General features: G+C 38.7%; 2 protein-coding genes across 4 annotated transcripts in view; both read left to right on the forward strand.

The window, feature by feature from the left end:
- Positions 1–26: 26 nt before the first annotated feature.
- LOC119798729 (thiosulfate sulfurtransferase/rhodanese-like domain-containing protein 2) lies at positions 27–9432 on the forward strand. Its single transcript, XM_038308324.1, has 9 exons — positions 27–378; positions 1623–1912; positions 2009–2117; positions 2201–2320; positions 2443–2548; positions 4162–4277; positions 4534–4692; positions 7187–7325; positions 9061–9432. Exons 1-9 carry the CDS (start codon positions 247–249, stop codon positions 9291–9293), a joined length of 1404 nt encoding a protein of 467 aa, XP_038164252.1. The 5' UTR covers positions 27–246; the 3' UTR covers positions 9294–9432.
- A 1339-nt stretch (positions 9433–10771) lies between these two features.
- sec24b (SEC24 homolog B, COPII coat complex component) overlaps positions 10772–19632 on the forward strand; it is a 39386-nt gene continuing 30525 nt past the window's right edge. The window contains exons 1-4 of one of the 3 annotated variants that reach the window (XM_038308343.1): positions 10772–11074; positions 13129–13716; positions 15011–15178; positions 16699–16836. In XM_038308343.1, the coding sequence (XP_038164271.1) occupies positions 10981–11074; positions 13129–13716; positions 15011–15178; positions 16699–16836 (988 nt within the window). In that variant the 5' untranslated portion in view covers positions 10772–10980. Of the gene's footprint in view, positions 11075–13128; positions 13732–15010; positions 15179–16698; positions 16837–19632 lie in introns of all 3 variants that reach the window. The other 2 variants (XM_038308337.1, XM_038308347.1) reach the window with 2 other exon arrangements.

Here is a 19632-nt window from a genome sequence, read left to right on the forward strand (position 1 = left end):
GGGTTCAGCCGGAAAATCCGTCTGCTTTTCTCCTCCGACGGTGTCCGTAACCCGGCTGCCGCGTCGCTTTACAAATGTGTCCTCCGACATGGTGCCACATTTAATATTAATCTAGATTTATCTAAACGTAACCACAATCAAAAAAATGTTACATTAACAATGCGCCGGAAGTGATGTGTCCTTGCATGGAAGCTACTTCTGCCCGAACGATTATTATTTAAAAGCTTTTATAGAAAGAAAACTATAATGGCGACAATTGAAACACCCTGCTCCGAGTTCATGAACTGGGAGGTAGAAAGTTCAACTCGTAACGGATTAAAACAAGAGAAACAACTATCTGCTTCGCTGAGAAGATGCTACAATCTCTGTAGGAGGAAGGTGGGAGTATATTGACTGTGCTATCTGGTTGTTACAGTGATCATTGTGATGAAGATACATTTTCAAGGGACAAATATTTATAAGTATTACGGTATTTTAATTTGAAACAATTATACGAGTCAACTATATAGGATGTCTGCAATTATTAAGATGTTATTTTAAAATTATTATTGTTCTATAAGCATAGACAACCCATTGCAATGAAGAAGCAAGTTTCATTTTTAATTATACACAAAATAATATCATAATTTTAAAAATAAATCTGTTATAGTACTGTGTTTTATACAGTGTATCTGGAAGTGCAAGAAAGTAGTACAATTTTGGAGCTTAGAGATTAAACCAGGGAGACCATATTAGGGATTATATAGAGACTATATTAGGGTTAAAACAAATTTTTGATTCTAATTTTTTTATCCTAAGATTATACCAAAAGAGACATCATATGTGCAGAAAAATTCTTACTGCCATAGATTTATGTCTATTACTTGCAAAAAGAGTCATAGAGCACCAGTAAACCATAATTCATTAATTGGATTAAGGAAATATCCACAACCCTACCAATGGAAAAGATTACCTTCATTATAAAAGGGAAATTATTGCTATTTCAAAATATTTGGGGTCCTTTTATAGAATATATAGAAAACATAGATAAGGGGGGTGCTGGGGTGAACTATAGTTGCAGTTGGTCTTCTGGAGTGTCCTGAAATAACTTTTTTTTATTTGTATACCTGACTATTTCACTTTGAGCTACCGGTATACATTTGAGTTTGTATTTTCTGAACAAAGTAGAATACTAAAACAAGTTGGGCTAATCTTTTGAAAAACAGATAAAACCATTATTGTTGGAACTTTTTCTGTTGTGGGGGATTTGGGGTTGTGGGAATGTTTCTGTTTGTATGTAATAAGTGTTGCTCTAATCTTCTCGTTTCCATGAGGAAAGGGAAGAACATGGGTCAAGACAGCAAATTTGATTTCTCTCATACATTTCATATATTCATTAATTAAGATCTTCAGAAAATATAAAAGGTTGTTTTTTGTAATTACATTAATGAACCTTTTACATTTAATGTAAACAAATGTTTACAAAAGAAAAAAAACAAAACACTTATTTCATAGTTAAAATCTGGCCTTCACAGTAGTTTCATTGATTAGCTTTTTCAATACATTGGACCTATTTAAGGATTTCATTTGAAAACATCTGCTTTGCCCCATTTTGGGTTGTTTTGTTTTTTTTTCTCCCACAGTCCTTTGCCGCCTTCGTCGCGTCCGTGAAGGATGGCTCTGCTGATAAAGGAAGTGCCTCTTGGTGCTGCTGCGACCAGACCTTCAGCGAACACTCTGCCATTCACAAGCACGTAGCTAAAAGTCATAATGATGAGGTACAGCAGCTAACACAGGTTGCATATGAGCATCTGATAAAACAGCTGGAGGAAGAGGCAGAAACACAGCTGGCAAACAGACTCCAGGCAGAAGTAGACGACATTTCTGAATGGATACCAGATATCAGCCAAGTCACTGAGGAGCAACTGAGGAAGTAAACATTAGATATTTTCCTGTTTCTAACTGTAATACTATCTGGGTTTTGTCCTGTTAGATTTGTTCTGAATGTTTACCTCTTCTTTATTTGTAGCGGCCCTGGGAAAGTTCTTCTCTATTATCACTACTGTCAAGTGGATGATCCCCATGCTGTCTGTGCTTGGCAGAAAACTTTATGTGAGCAGCTCCACCTGACAGGCAAGGTGATGGAACTAGATCTGTAGCACTGCCTCAGAATGTTCAAATGCTGAATAAAAAATGAATTCCTACTGTTCCTTTTCCTCAGATAAGGGTGGCAGCAGAAGGCATCAATGGGACAGTTGGAGGTACCAATGTGGCCACTGATATTTACATCCGAGCAATGCTCTCACACCCTGTCTTCAAGATGGATCCGGAGGACTTTAAGGTCAGAGGACGCTGGAAAATGATGATGTAGAGTTTTGAAGCTACACAGCTCAGATAGGATTTAAAGACTTTATTTTCTAATACAAGCCTTGCTGTATTAAATATTTTTTCCTCTTTATTTAGACCAGCGATGGAGGGGCGGAGTGTTTTACAGACTTGAAAGTCGGAGTCTATAAGGAGATTGTCCCTATGGGTGTGGATCCAGATGTTGTTTCCTACAAGCTTGCAGGTTCTGATCATTTTTTTTTAATGATTTTATTTCAGTAAATCAGCTGTTGCTATTAGTGATGCAACAATTCACATTTTCTGACTTCTGATCCAATTCTGATTTAATGTTGTCATCGTTTGTTTATTTTTAATGGAGCCGTCACAAACTGCTCTCTACAACAAAATATGACAGTTTATGTATTAGAGACACTTTGTTTGATGGCTGATTATTTTGACATACTTGACCGGCCGATATTGCTTTTACTTCCTTTTTATCAAAATAGAAAGAAAAAACAGGTCAAACAAAACATTGATAATTTATTGCAAATGTAGGGAGCAGAAATGAATGCACTTCACCTGACTTCAAGGCATGGCTGCTGAAGGCGCGTGTGAAATCAGTGAAAGTATGCACGTACCGACCGAAGCCCGGACAAGAAAAACAAAGCGTAAAAACAGAAACATTCTGGTTTGTTATACAAAGCATGTCAAGATTTTTAAAATATCATATTCTTGCAAAAAAATATTTCATACCCATCCTTTATCCTTTTTCCTTTTTACACATATGCTTCAAAGAGAGAAAACATACAGAGGAGCTCTAAGTGATAAAAGCCTGAATATGTCATTTGGAAGCTCTTGTCTCTAGACTGTGCAGAAAATACTGCTTTATCCCAGAAATGTATTTGTATTTTTCATTCTCAAAGCAACACTTTGTAACCTTTTACACAAGTATTAGTTTAATTTGAGATTTATTAAAGCATTTTTGTAGGTCAATGCACAGCAGAGCATGTATTGATGCAACAGTGCAGTGTTGCCAGTGGCCTTTAGTGGTGCTAAACCTGGAAGTCATAGGTCGTGTTGCTTTAGATAATTCACAGGTCAAAGAAGGGTTGTGCGATCAAGAATGTATTAAAATAATAGCTCTTCATATCAATCCATATCGATAACTTTTTTGTATTTTTATTTTGAAGTATTTGAAGCAAGAAGCGAGAGAAAAAAGGCCAAATTTGAACCCTAACTCAGTTTAAATGTGACATTTAACCTTTAAAAAGAGATTTCCCCCACCACCAGCCTTGCTTAGCTTGGCCATGAGATGCTGAGAGGCCAAAACCTTTCCTCCCAGACTGATTAGTAGATAACCAGCTATATCATAATACCGTTTCATTCTAATGTGTTTTAATGATATCATATCTCCCAATAGTTTTTGCAATTTTTGATTCCGGTACAATATAATTTACTCATCTCACAATCATTTCCATCTATATCACAACTCAGGTATTTGAATTAAAAACCATATTCTTCTAAATTAAAGAGCCGTTACAGATCAGCTGTTCACATTCTGACACAGCAAGGCTAAAGCTAGCGTATCCTAGAAAATATGACGTGGATTGATATTTTTAACGTTGCATTGATGTAATTAGATAAACAATCATTTGATTTATGTTTTTAACCTCCTAATATAAATCAGGTGTCTGACATGATAAATATTGTTACAGTTTTATTGTGCAGAACTGGGACAAAGTTAAATGTCATATATAACAGAAAGCCCTGCCTCTAAAAATGGGGGGTTACTGGATGGAAGAGGAGGGAGAGAACTGCTAAAGGTCCATAAAAAATGCAGGAATGTTGGTTTTCCAGGAGTTCATCTGGAGCCTGAAGAGTTTCATAAGGAGGTGGAAGCCCTCTTGGCGGAACGGGATTCGACTAAAGACACCATCCTCTTAGACTGCCGCAACTTTTACGAGAGTAAAATTGTAAGTATGGATTTCATTCATTGTGGAGCATTTTAAGCAAAACATTTACTGAAGGAAGTGAAAGCACTCTAGAAAACGACCCAAGTGGTGTTCAGATATGTAGAAGTTTTGATTTTATTCCTAATTATTAATGTAATTTATAAACTAACCTCTTATATAATTTAGAGAAGCCAACCTTAGATCAGTCAAACAAAAAATAATTTATTGAACATATGTAAAAGTAGATTTGGTTAATATTATAATTTTTTCCCATCAGGGCCAGTTTACTCAGTGTCTGGCCCCAAACATCCGCAAGTTCAGTTATTTCCCGGACTACGTGGATCAGAATTTGGACCTATTCCGGGACAAAAAGGTCCTGATGTACTGCACAGGAGGAATCCGCTGTGAACGTGGCTCTGCCTACCTCCGCTCCAAAGTAAGCTAAATCTTCATTTTACTCAGGCTTCTTTTGTTTGTATGTTTAGGCCTTGTTTTTATTCCTCATATAGTCATGAGTAAAAGAAAGTTGCAGGCATTAAGTCAGATCTGTACCCGGTGCATGTTGGTCTCCGTCTTTGTCGTACGTTCTTTGTTTTTGTCACCGGTTCTGTTCATAACATTTATGGACAGAATTTCTAGGCGCAGCCAGGGACCGGAGGGTGTCCGGTTTGGGAACGTCAGGATATCATCTCTGTTGTTTGCAGATGATGGTCGTTTCTCAATATGTGTTCTTGTGCGTTCTCGTGTGCTCGCGAAACGTCATCAGCCTCAGCCCTAGTACTGTTCTAATTCACAAGAACACAAGACGGAGAACGGGCAAAGTCCCCGGATGTTGTTCTCGCCCCTCCCTATTTACCCAGCATGCATCAGAGCAGACTTGCCCGTTCTTGAGAATGACTGCTATCCCAGCATGCACTGCGGGAGCAGCTTCCATTGGAGTGCTCAGGGTATTAAGTTAAAAGTTACCTTTATGTATGTTTTATGATCATTTGAGGCCAGAACTTTAAACTTTTAAGCGTCGTTATATGGCCCATTTACCCATTTGATGCGGAATGTAAAAAAACTTCCAAAGTTGAGATGATCGCGGCAACCAGCGGAGCTCCGAGGATAACGGCAGCCAGGGCTAACTGCAACCTGTCTGCAGCAGCCTTCTCTCTGCATAGCCGTGTGTGAAGGACCACTGGCTATGATGGCTGCTGCAGACGCAATGAAAGCACCAAGTTTTTGTTTTATTTGGCAAAATGTTCATTTAATTTGGGTTTATCATACTGTTTTAATAATTATTCCCCCAACAAATGAAAAGGTCATTATTTATTATTATCTAGAGACTATTAATACGAGGAGGTGAAATGCAGCTCCAGACTAGCTTTGAATGTGGCGATGTCATCAGTACGGTTCTGTTCCAATTGACCCAGTTTTATGCTGCATGCTCCCGTTCTCGCCGAGTCCATATTTTCCTGTGTTCTAAACAAGAAAACACTTGATGAGGATATGGGTCCGTACTCGCGTTCTTGTGAATTGAGAAACGGCCTATGGACCTTTGAAGTGCACTGGGGTGGTGTGCAGCCGAATGTGGAGCGGCCGGGATGAGGATCAGCGCCTCCAAATCCGAGGCCACGGTCCTCCCTGAAGAGGTGGACGGATGGTGAGATCGATAGATGGATTAGTTCAGCGTCAGCAGTGATGCGGTCGCTGTATAGGACTGTCATGGTGAAGAGGGAGCTGAGTCGGGGAGCGGGGGGCACAGCTCTCGATTTACAGATCGACCTACACTCCCACCCTCACCTATGGGATGAGATCTGGGTAATGACTGAAAGGACAAGATCGCAAATACAAGCGATCAAAATGAGCCTCCACGACCTGACCCCGGATAAGGCGGAAGAAAATTTAGATGGATGGATATAGTCATATATGGATCCATATAGTCATGGGAAAAAGAAAGTACATCTTCAATCTATTCTAGAGTTATACTTTAGAAATCATCAGGTTAAAAAAAAAGAAAGAAAAGAAGGTTTTATTTCCAACAGGTGGTTCTGTGCTGTGGTTTGTGGTCTTGTAGCAAGAAAGTCCTGGGTTTGCATTCCAGTCTAGCTTCTTGCATTGGTCCTCTTGAAGTATTGAATATCATCTTGCAGTCCAAAAGCATTCCCATCAATTCGTCTCTTTAAACTGCCATTATGTAAAAGTGATTTCATGTATTAATTTAGATAATCTAATCTTCCCTTTACTTTCACTCGATTAAAGAACCTTGAGCACTTTTTGCTTTATGTATTTTCACATTTAATTGCCTGCTCCTTTTCTGTATTGTTTGTTTGCTGGTTGCCAGGTCCGCTAAAGCTATCCAAACCAAATATTTAAAAGTGGTAACCTCTCCTGCATGCCTTCTGAGTAGAAATGAACTGAATAAATCACCAATTGTTAGAGGTAGTAAAAAAAATTATGGATTTCTCATACTAGTCTAAAGGGCAGGAAGAGTTTGAGAACCATTGCATTGAGAAGCACATGCATTGCTGGTCCCTCCATTTAGTAACTAGTGTTAATATATTTCCTTTAATTTTGAATAGGGTTAGGGTATTTGCTTTTGTTTAAAACATTTAAAATTGTGTAACATATTTTACCATTTTATCTGGTAGAGGAAGAGAAAGCAATATCTGCCCAAAGAATCAGCCCCCAAAAATTGGCAGCACTTAACGACTGAGGTCAAAATAATCAGCATCACTGGATGGACCTGTAGTAACAGAAAAGTGGAAAAAAAATAATTTAAACCCTTAAATTTGATGGTTGTGTTCCAACTTCCTAAAAACTTATTATTAAAATATAGAGCTGTTTAGTCACAGTCTGATTGGAATTCATGTTTTAAACAGTATCAACCTTCATAACAGTTTGTTTTGGTAATATCTAACAAGTGAAACTACTGTTTTATTATGCAGGATGTATGTAAAGAAGTTTACCAGCTGAAAGGTGGAATCCACAAGTACTTGGAGTGCTTTCCTGATGGCTTTTATCGAGGGAAACTTTTTGTGTTTGATGAGCGCTACACTATCTCCTCAAACGATGATGTCATCTCAGGTCAGTATGTAAATGAATTACATAGCCTAATTCATTAGGCTTGAAAGAAATACTTGTATTAAAGGTATAGTGGAGGATTTTTGCAAGTTTTTGAAGACCCACTACCATGTACCGAGATAGCCTGGGTGCCATTCCGAACTTAGTCCCGCCCACAAGGTTTGAGGTCGGGAAGTTCGGTCTGGCTCTGCTCCATAGTAGCGCGAGTATGATCGCCCACCCTCTGGCGATCCAATCAAATTGTCAGGGCGGGCTTTATACGATGATGGACAGATGATCAACAGTAACGTAATCAACCACGTGACCAAAGCGCGCATGGGTGACAACAACAATGGCTGCCGCCGGAGAGTTGAGGTGAGTAGATTCTGCTATTAGGTCTGTTCTAGAAGATATCGACAGGAAATTAATTTTAAAAGAGGAACAGAGAAACGCGATCAAGGCTCATGTTCTTATTCTAGGCGTGCAACTGCACGCTTTGATTTTTGTGGACAACAACTATGCCTCGCTTAACATACGTCACGCACTCCGTTGCTCTTATTGGTTGTAGGTCTATCCAATTCAGTGCAGAGGCATTTTTTTTCCTGGTTCGTTCGAAACACGCCCCATAATCACAGCTCTATGGAGCAGCATCAGACTCATATTCTGACTAGAATTGAGTAGGACTACGTCAGGCTAGTACTGAGAGGGAACGCCTATTAAATTCGTGCAAGAGCATGGATGAGCCCATTTCTCCTCATGCATGTTCTGTTTAAAAGTTGCTGTTCTCATAGCTCATAAAAGCTTACTGCGTTCAAACGTTCGCTCTAACCCCTGAATCCCTCAATCACTATATAGAGCGGGGATTACAGTAGCAGCCATTCAAAATGGCCCTTCCAAGTCGAACGCCAGACGAATGGCAGCCTACTCCCTCCAGCTCCTAAATCCCCTCCCACTTCAGGCCACTGGACTGACCCCTTCTTGCATAGTCTAACTCCACCCTTTCACTGAATTACAGGGTCTGACCAGGAGATGGTGCTTCTCTTTAGATCTTAATGTCCACAAATCATGAAAGATAAATATTGACAAATATTGACGTTTAAAAAGGAATTATATGGGACCAGCCACAGACCCGCAAAGGGCCCATCAAGGAAAGTGGGGGAAATTTTGAATGGCTACTAATGTATATAGTGGACTTTCTAGAGAACTCAGTTAACTGACCATTCGGACAGATGATCACTACTTTTTGCTTTTTGTTGGTCACTCACCTCCTCCTCCACTGCGCGGTACCTGCGCCATCTTTGTTATTAGTTGCCGCTGTCGGGTAGAGACAAGCTATGGCGACGGCGGGCTGCAGTGACAGCAAATCCCATGATGCTTTGCGTGGAGAGTTCTCTGCACAAAGCATATATCTGTCTCTTCTGAGGCATTTCTTTTCTTCTCCTACACATTGTAGACACTTTTTCTCTTGTGACCCTCTGCCATTTTCAAAGAACCGCGGTGAGAAAGGCAAACTTCAATGACTATCTGAAACCGTAGCTCACCACAGATATACGCCTGAAAGTGCAGAGAAAAAGTTAGCTAACTGTTTACGCACGTAGGAAGGCCTTACCTAAACATACCAGCATGATTGAGAATTAGAAGGACCACTTATTTAAATGATCCAGCTGGAAAAAGAAAATTCTCCACTGTATCTTTAATCAAAAAGCTACAAATCAATATTTTCTAGTACATTATTTTTAGCCCTGTTGTCTTTCCTCAGATTGCAGATACTGTGGCCTTCCATGGGATCAGTATGAGCTTTGCAGCACCCAGTTCTGCTACCAGCTGGTGTTATCCTGTCCCAGCTGCAGAAAGGAAGGATGCACGGCCTGCTGCCCTTCCTGCCAAGCTAAAGGAAACACTCAGCACAAGAGAGCCTCTGACACCCAGCCTCCCAAAGAGGAGTGCGAGTGCACCGACATGAGGGCCAGAATCCCTCAGGATGTCAAATGAATTAAAAACTCACTTTAATGAGTCTTGATCAGTCCAGTGATGCAATGAAAGCTATGGAAAATTATTTGCAGATTTTATTGGAATTTTTGAAATAGTATGAGAAAAGGGACAAAAAAAAAGACCATTTTAAAGTTATTAATGACTGAAGTCTTTTATTCATCTTATCAGAAAGCTGAACAGCAGTGCCTCCTGGACCTACAGATTGTATTCTCATCTTATTGTGTAAATATAAAGACATACAAACGCATTGCTATTTTGTTTTTAAATAACTGAGCTCTGAAAATATAAAGGTTGTTTACATATAGGTGATTTATGACAAAAATGTGTAGAACTTTTCACAGACTATGTGCTTTGCAAGCCTTGCAAATGCTTAGTTTGTCAGTTAGCGAAGCTTCAGGTGTTCCTAAAACAAACCACAACCAGCAACGCCTCTCTGGGACTTGAAAATGCACTTTTCTAACCCAAATAGAGGATCGATTTAGAAACACAAAAGTAAAGCATGTATTTTGTACATTAGTAATAGTATGGAGAAATTTGATGATCTCTCTCAGTAAATACTGCTAAAATCCTTTTACTAGAGGGTTTTTTCAAATGGTAAAAGGTGGCTGACATAGTTAAAACCTCAACTTTAGGCTCATGACCTAAACCTCTTTCGGTTGGTGCAGTTCTTTGTAGCAGGTGAGAACACAAAAGCAAGATGGAAAATTATTGGAAATTTTTTGTTTTGTTTTTTTAATAAACAGAAATGACACCTTTTGTAAATCAAAAAAGCCAATGAAAGCAATTAAAGACTATCAAGCTAAACATACTGTTGTAATATCTAACACATGCCAAAGAAAAGAGAAAAGGTCCATTAGTTTAATGATTTGATTTAAACATTTATCATTTTTGTATTTATCATTTGCCAGAGAATCACATCCACTAAAACTGAAGCATTTGTGTTGAACAATTGTTTTGTGTCTCATTTTTTAAGAGAAGTTAAAACAAATGAGATTGCTGTATTCTCATTTCTATTGACTGACAGTCTGATAAACTTCACCGCCATGAGGCAAAAATAAATCAAAGTATTTTGCAATCTTTGTCATGTTCCTCTTCTTTAACTTCTGTTTATTACCCAGATTTGTACTCTTTAAGGACTCTTTCCATTATTTAAGTCTTTATGTGTTTGGTAGACCCTTATAGTTAGAACACAATTTTTCTCAGGAATATAATTTGAATATGAAGAATTAAAAGTAGAAAGTATTTGTTAGGCAAATAGGGATTACCTGGTTATTTCATATTTTTTAAAGTCTATTTTAGGGATCTGGATTTTATTTTATTATATATATATATATTTTTTTTTTTTTTTCAAAAATGTAAGAAGTTTTGTTAGTTTTGAATTGTTTGATTTAAATTTGAATTGTGAGCAATAATGTCAACACAAGCATCACAGAAAAAATGAACACATGCGTCGAAACTCCAGCAGAGGGGGCGACATGAAAACTAGCAGGTGTCAGCTAAGCTGTTCAGCATCCTGGAGGTTTTAGAGCCCATATTGAGCGGACCTCCCTGGCTTGGCTGCCCGGGTCTTCACCGACCATCAGCGGCCTCTATCTCCTCGGTGGGAGGGGGAGGCTTTGGGACACTGCCCCACATGTGTGTGTGCTCACCCTTGTGTTCGCTGGCGTGAGAACGGGAGAACCGCGCAATGTCTGCGCCGGGGTTCACGAACCTGGACAGTACAGCGGGCTACAGCCAGAACTCAACGCCGAACGGTGGAGCTGCGCCCCCCTGTCAGAACGGTAACACAGGCCGGGAGGATGCCGTTATCCAGCCTTAGCATTAGCATGCTAATGCCGTGGAAGCAGATATAGCATAACATTTAATTTCCTCCTTTATGCGTTTTAGTATCACCGCTTTTATGTTGATATGTAGAGCCAAAACGTGAAAACAATTTTATTTGCAAACAAAAAAAAAAAGAAAAGAAATAAATGTTCCAGATAGCGGCTAATACTGAGTGCTAACAGCTGCTAGCTCGAAGCTAACGCAGTCCAATGGAGATAAGTGATTTGAAGTTAGCCAACTGTTAGCAGGTGTAGTGACAGATTGCGCACCATCATTTCACCCTTAATATAAAAAAATCCTGGAAAAAAATATGAATTTAATTTTACAGATAGATCTAACTTTAACATTATTATTTAACACAACCATAGCTTTTAAATAAAAGGAAACGCTATATAAACGTTTTCGGGAAACAGACAAATAATTAAGAATCAGGCATCAAAGGTAAAACTTTGCAAATAAAAAAAAAACTCAAGGCAGTTAAACTTGATTATTTAACCATTGTTAGCTGAGCAGATGGTTAATCGTCTTGACAAGTAAAATTCTCCTACTGAATCCAAATTGAGTGCTGTTCATGTTGGTCTGGCTGTAAGATAACATGATTTTTCATTTTAAACACACGACAGCTTATGTAAAAATGTAAAAAACATAATAAAACACAATAAGATTAGCAGTTTTGCAAATACAAACTAATAAAACAGCTTGAATATCTATGATAGGACGATGACAGGTGGTGAGAAAGTATACTTATTTGTTATATTTAGTTATTTTAATTGTTATATCCTTTTATAATGTTATATATATATATATATATATATATATATATATATATATATATATATATATATATATTTAAGAAAAAAAGTTATTTATATGTACATTTTGTAATATGAAGTTTGCACAGTTTAGTGAAATCTCTTTTTTTTATTTCTGAGTATTATGTCTGTTATTATGGCATATTTTTGGATCGGATGTGGGCCTGTGTTTGTGTGTGTGTGTACCTGTCTAGCCCTCAGAGTGAGGACCATTTTTCCAATTTCACCATCAGATTGAGGACCAGTTCACTGCGGATCCAGACATTTGAATTGAGAAAGCTTCCTGGAGGGGAAGCGAAACGTCTTTAAACCTTGGAAACCAGGTTCAGTGGATTGTTTTTTAAACTTTTACGGAAGGACCAGTTGTTGCAAAGTAAAGACATTTTGCTGGTCCTCACAAGCTATTTTGCTAATGGTTAGGTTTAGGGCTGAAGTGTCAGTTGGGTTAGGGTGAGGTTTGCATTGGTAATGGTTAGGTTTAAGGTTAGTTTTAGGGCATAGAAAGGGTTGAAAATGACTGAAAATCAATGGGAGTCAACACATGGTCCTCACTACGATGGCTGAACGAGTGTGTGTGCTGGTGTGTGTGTGGTGGGGGGATTGGTGAAATTGTTTTCTGTGTGCAGTAGATTAAGTTGATGGCATGAATGTGTGGGATCCTTAAAGATGTTGGTTGATTTGCTGTGACAATGTAGGTATAAGATCCCACCCGTTCTGTACCCTAAGTCAACGTGATTTGTTTTGTTTTATTCATTTCATTTTTGTGCCGTTGTGATGATGGTTGAAGTGCTTTCCTGCCTACTGTAGTCCAGCTGAGCTATCATGATTAGACGCTGAGGGACATGAGGACGCTCTCACCTGAGCCCCTGTGTAATGCTCCCAACATCCCTTGGGGGAGTTGGTCTTTCGTCAGGGTTACTGCTGCTAACTTGATCATCTGTCAGTGCTTTATGTAATGGAGCCAAACGTTCTTCTCTGACTTTTGTGTAGAAGCAGGAGATTTCTGATGTTTTCAGGGAGAAGGTACAGAACCAATTATCAAACAACAGGCTTAACCTAAATTTGAAATTCAAGTTTTTCATAATTGTCTTTTATTTTGAAGCACAGGTAAAAATAGAGAATTGAACATGGCTTCTCTCTTTATTTAGATCAGATTACATATGTGAAATGTTATTGTCTAAAATGCGACTCTTCTCCAGGTCCACTGCCGCCACTCACATACCCCCCTACAGGCTACTATGGCACCCCACCTCCGATGCAGAGCTACCCCATCATCCCAAGCCACGCCACCTCTGCTCCTAGCAAAGCTTTGATCACAGGCAGTACTCACTTTTACCAACACAACCATCAGCAGCAGCAAACACAACTCCCTCCGCATCAAGTAGCATCATCTCCATACTCTGCTCCTCCGCCTTCTCATTCCTACCCCACCAATCCACCTTCAAATGCCCAATACAACCAACAGCCGTACCACCAGCAGCAGCAAGCGCTCTATGCTGATCCGAGGTCCTACTATGGTCAGCATTCGTACACAGCTTCTCCAATGCAGCAGAATCCCCGTTTGGTTTCACCACCAGCTGCTGGCCCAGATGCTCCCCTCTATCCAAATGTTTCATACCAGTATGGCACCCCCATCACTTCGTCCAAGAGCATCTCCACCCCAGGGGTCATGTCCACCCAGATGGGAGCGCCGTTGCATCAGTTCAGCGCTCTGCCTCCAGCCTCAACAACAGCAGTGCAGCCAGGGTACGGCGACGGAGCTGAGCTAGCAGGAGCAAATGTAAATGGTAAAGGAAGCACAGGTATGTGAGAGAGATGGGTGCCAATGCTTTAAACGTAAAAACAAGAGTTTAGAGCTTTCACTTGCATCAAGTCATTTCAGTAAAAGAACATCGATAGAAAGTTTGCTACAATATTATGTACAAAAAATATTAAAATCAATAATGTAGTTTAAAAAAAAAACTGCAGGAAAAGTTAAGAAAACCAAAGGGCCTTATAAGACACTTCTACTTAGAAAAAACAAGTTACAACAGTGTAAAAAGACAAGTCAGTATATCCAATGTATTAAGTTTACATATGTATTTTTTTATATTAGTTTAACTTTTAGTTGATTTTACAAAACAATGAATTTGAATTGTATTTGAGGACTGAAGAGCTGGAGGTAGTTTGTTCCAAATGGTAAATAGAAGTCACTAGACTGCCTTGTTGAATAAGTGTTTATATCAAAAGAATACATAAAGAAGATACGAAAAACAATCAGCAACTCTGTAAATGAATGCACATATTTATACATAAGTAGAGATATTTTAAATATGTTCAAAACATATTTTGTATGAAGAGGAGCAAAAAAAGAAAGTATGTTTGAAAAATTAATTATATGTAAACTCTGGCTCAAACAATTGGATTAGTCAATTGTTGAAATAATCGTCAACTAATTTAGTAATCGATTAATTGTTAACTGGAGTATAGAGACTTTGAAACATGCCTTTAGCTGACAGAGCGACCCACTTAGAGCAGTAATTATATCAAAATTGTAAAAGAAATGTACTTTTGTATTTAAGAAAAAACTTTTTCATCTCTCAACATGCTCTATCCAGAACTCCTCAAGTGGAAAAGTTTTATTTTCACCTGGTTTAATTTAGTAAAAAATTTTCTTTAAACAACATTTCGCTATCCAATTCTTATTCATCCAATCCTATTAATCGAAAAAATAATTGACAGAAGAATTTGTTTGCAAAATAATCATTAGTTGCAGCCCTAATGTAAACATTTATTGTAAATTACAAGAATCTTATATGCTTGATGTGTTGAGCATGTTATATGTGGACATATTAAACAATAATATAACCTCAATATACAAGAATTGTTAATAAAATGGCCAAATTTGCTTAAAATGTTCACTTTTTTCAAAGTTTTTCTGCAGAAAACCTCAGTATGTATTTTCCAGCTTAATTTTTCATCAACTTATAACTCCTAAGAAAATGGTTGGAAGTACCGTCATTCATTCTGAGCCCTTCAATTAGTCATCTGTCATCTGTTAAACCCCTTTTCTTTTTTTTTCTTTTTTTTTTTGGTAACTAGCTGCAATCCAAAACAACATCCATCAACACTATGACCAAAGCCATCAGGCTCTTCACAGCTACAACTCCTATGGCGGGGTGACGCAAAACAGCGGAGGTGCAGGTGGAGACCGGCTGCCCTCGGGAACCCCCTCTGCCTCAGCCCATCCTTCTCCGAGCCACCATCCAGGTAACGGCATGCATATTTCTTTGTAGGGTTATCATGGTACTAAAATAGAAAACTCAACATTGAAAATTCGTCTCAGCAGAACCACAGATGCTAGTTAAATAAGTGCAAATGAATGCAAAATAAATTATCGAAATATAACACAATTTGAATATGTTTTAGTATTTGTTCTTTTCAATTGCAAATAAAGCAGACATTTAAAATGAACAATAGCAAAAATATGCAAACAACACTTGTCTTTAGTATCGACACCTTGTCATATTAGTATTGTACCCAGATACAGTGTTTATTGATTTAGTTGAGAACTCAGTTACGGGTTTTAATTGTTCTACATATTTGCATCATAAAATGCAAAGATGGAAAGTTAACATTTTCATTAACAAGTTGCATGTTTGTGTTTAAAGATCTTTTCATCACAGACATGATTGAATTTTTGTTGCATGTCTTTGAGTTCCGCTATTTTACTGAACTTAGGTTCAGCCAAAGTAAAAAGGCATGTGAAAGGTTAAGATTGGCACAGCTGCACTAGTAGTTTGGCACACGTGATCTGCTGTGCACAAAAAACACTTTTCACATGCGCAGGTGTCTAAGTCTGGATGCAAATTTTCAGGGTCAGAAATGTGCTGATGGTTTATGTCTTACCCAAGGTGTTTTTGTTTTTTCTTTTGATAGTATCAGTACGACAGAAAGCCTGCAGTAGTTGCACGTGTGTATTTTTGTGATTAAAAAACCCATCTGCAGTGTCAGATGTTAAGAGGGAGCACAAATACACCTCAGCTTCCTTTAACTTGTGCTGGTAACATGTAGTATTTCATGAACATTAGGGCTGTGCTAATATGAGGCTTGATTTAGAACTGGAAAATCCTTTTTTCATTCTTAAAGATTGGTTCATATAAGCAAAGTTTGATTTATGAAAAGTCCACAGCTAATTAACTGTTTATTAGAGGTCTTATACTATGCCACATTTGAAAATATAAAATATTAATGAGGTCCTCGGAGTCTGTTTTTGTCATTTGTACAGTAACTCGCTGCTTCTGTCGCGCCAGCTGCGTCCAGTGTGAACGCAGCATTAGTCATTCGTTGCGTTCGCCTGTCTGCTAAGCTCAAAACAACCGCGCCTGGCTTGACGGAGAAACCAGGAGAACAGCTGTGCATATTTACGACAGTGCACTTTTACTTTCGCCCTCTGGGGGGAGCCTCACTGGAAAATCAACACCAGTTGCATAGTGTACCTTTAATGCTTGATCACATCTGAAGCGGGTGGTTATCATTGTTGTGTTTCCTGTTGATTTATAATAAACCATTTACTGTAGTTTAGTGTAATAATTATAAAATGACTTGAGTTTTACTTTTATATAGATAAAAGCTGTTTGTTTTTTTGTCATTGTTTTTTTTTTCTGATACTGAGAGAAACTGTATAGGAAAACAAATGTGCCTTTCCAAAAATCTCACTCCAACTCCTGCTGTTAGTCGCTCAGTCCTGACAGTTTTCTTATAATCCCTTTTCAATCCCCTTTCAACAGGCCTGCAGTATGGATATGTTCCTCATAGTGGAGCTAGCTCAGCTTCTGCCACTACTTCAGGCACAACAGCAGCGCCCCCCTCGTCATCCGGCACTGATGATGATGATGATGATGATGAGGAGGAGGATGAGGAAGCAGGTCTGCTTTCGCTTTTACCTCAAACTTTACCCCCTATGTTTTGGCTTTCTTCATCCCCATTAACTCATCAACCACCTTTAAGCATGTCTCTAAATGTCACCTGTCCTGTACGAAGTTCTATTCTCAATCTTTTTTCATGATCTATCAGTCCACTGCATTTCACATTGTCAAAATCTGCTGTTTAATTTCTTAGCTGTAATGCTGGTGAACAATCTCGGTCATCTAGGTCATTACGAAAAAGTAAAAACAAAATCCACTGGACTTTGTTTCCAAGTTTGAAGACGTTTTGTTTAAAAGCATGGAAGGAGATGGAAACCTCAACATTGAAGTGTATATGAAATCCACTCACACAGACCAATATCTTCTTTTTGACTCACACCAACCACTGGGACACAAACTTTCTGTCATTAGAACCTTACAACACCAGGCCAAGCATGTCTCTACAAAAACAGAAGGCAAGCACAAAGAACAGAAACACGTTAAAGATACTCAAAGGTATTCTGCAAAACTATGGATATCAGCAAGAAAATCCAAAAGATGCAGCAGAACATAAGGGTGAGAAAATTAAATGCAAAAACATCGCCATACCATACGTCTCTGAAAAACTCGAGGATTTTCTCCAAACACAAAATCCCAGTACATTTCAAACCGAGCAAGACCCTTAAACAGAGCCTAGTGCATCCCAAAGACAAAACCCCCACACCAAATAAGAGCGGAGTGGTGTATGCTGTTCAGTGCAGTGAGGAATGCTCTGATCTTTATATTGGAGAAATCAAACAACCTCTCCCCAGACACATGGCCCAACGCAGGAGAGCGCCCTCCTCCCGACAAGACGCGGCGGTACATCTACACCTTATGGGCAAATGGCATTCTTTTGAGGACCAGAATGTGCACATTTTGGACGAAGAAGATGGGTGGTTTGAAAGGGGTGTGAAGGAAACCATTTATGTTAAGATAGAAAAACCAACCTTAAACAGAGGGGGTGGACTCCAAAGTTCTCTCTTGTATCAAGAAGTTCTTTGCATTGGTGTCAGGTGTTGACTTACAGGCCCTAAAAGTTCAAAACAAAGAAGGGTCTGTTCCAAACACATGACGTTTTAGCTCAGACTGGGTCTCCGGTATGGTGTCGAGCTGCTGTAAAAGAGCGAACGGCGGGCCTCCTCTTGTTTATCACCTATGGTGTGATGTCAGAGCTGTAGAGCGTTCCATGAGCCGTACATACAGTTTGATTATGGCTATTTCAGTATACGATTTTTTTCTTTTTTAAAGACTGATTCATATAAAATCTCTTAGCATTACTAAAAGGTTTTTAAAGAAAAAAATGTGCAAAGTAGAAAGGTGCCTGTTGGCCTGGGGTTATTTGTTGTTTATTCTAAAAGCTAATTTTGTTTGTTCAGTAGCAGTTTGACTTAATTCTATTTTTCCCATTTATTTTCTATTCTCATTGACATATCAGTATCTATTTAATTTGGAAAGTCTACACCAACCATTAGGTCCATATATTGGTTCAAAGACACAGTTGTTTTTTTTTTTTTTCGTTCTCTACCCCCCACCATGCATGCATGTCAAGGAGCTATCCGTGTGCTTAATCAGTCTCATCCTCTCTGCCAGTAACGATCCCTCTGGAGCTTTGTCATCAGGCAGAGGTTAACATGGGTCTAAATATAGCCTCCCCAGGTCCAGGCTCTCTGTGCTTGTTTGCTGACTGCCCTGTTAGTCAGTAGAGGATCTCCTTAACACTTCTACCAGCATGTAATCTAGTAAAAAGCAGGGCCTGTTTCAGCTCTCCCTTTGTGCCTTCCCATGTGATCTCATCAGGTTCCCTAGGGCCAGCTCAGACTCTCATATTGAGTGTTTATGAAAAACATCAGCTGATAATTCCTCTAAAATAGGCTTGTCATATTCAGCCTCATAATGACAAGTTATGTCTCAATGTACTATTTTCACATGATCATAATTATATAATATTGTGTTCATTTGGCTAAAGTGGATATTCTCAGTCCCAGAAAATATTGAGATTAAAAATCAGAGAGAAGATGATCATAGTTTTTTATTTTTAGGGGACAAAGCGAACTTATATAAGGGATAAAGCTGGCATAGAGGTGTAGGCAAAAAAGAAGAGATGTAACAAGTGTCTTGGTGAACAAGGCGATGAATCTGTAGCTGGAGCTTTCTGGAGCTCCTAATCCAGCCGCCTGCTGCTCAGATTTACTGCTAGATAATTGGATGGTGTTCTGTCCAATGAGCTCTCAGCCTGAGGCCTGCTGAGTGTTGGTTTGCTGTTGATCTCTCCCTTTGACCCACATGGATTAATAGCTTCATTCAAATATTCTGCCCTCTTTAATCCTTATGGAAATGTTGCTCAAAGTTTGACATGCGTTTTTTTTATTTTGGGCAGGGGGGAAAGAGAAGGGTACTGTGTTCTTTTTGCACTTAGTTAAATTACATTTCAGGATTATTTCATTTAGAAATGGGAGACTAGAGAGGGACCGGTTATGGTCTTTTGCAAGCAAAGGGGAGTCCCTTTTCTGAGCGACAATTTACCTGTTGAACAATATGAAATCATTGAAAAACTTTTAATTTCTCTTTTACTCTTGTCTTTTCATCAGCTTGACATTTTTAAACTCATAAACTTCCCTTTATTTACTAGATGTGTTCTGATTCACATCTAGTAGCCCATTGGTCACATGACACAAGATGAAAATCCAAGATTTGGTTGTCTAAAACAATAATGTGCACATTCTAAAATACTGCTTTTTATGTTAGATATTCAAAACTCTTAGGTAAACCAACACA

Source organism: Cyprinodon tularosa, unplaced genomic scaffold (assembly GCF_016077235.1).
Source record: "Cyprinodon tularosa strain WSP-4 unplaced genomic scaffold, ASM1607723v1 ctg117, whole genome shotgun sequence".
NCBI lineage: Eukaryota > Metazoa > Chordata > Actinopteri > Cyprinodontiformes > Cyprinodontidae > Cyprinodon > Cyprinodon tularosa.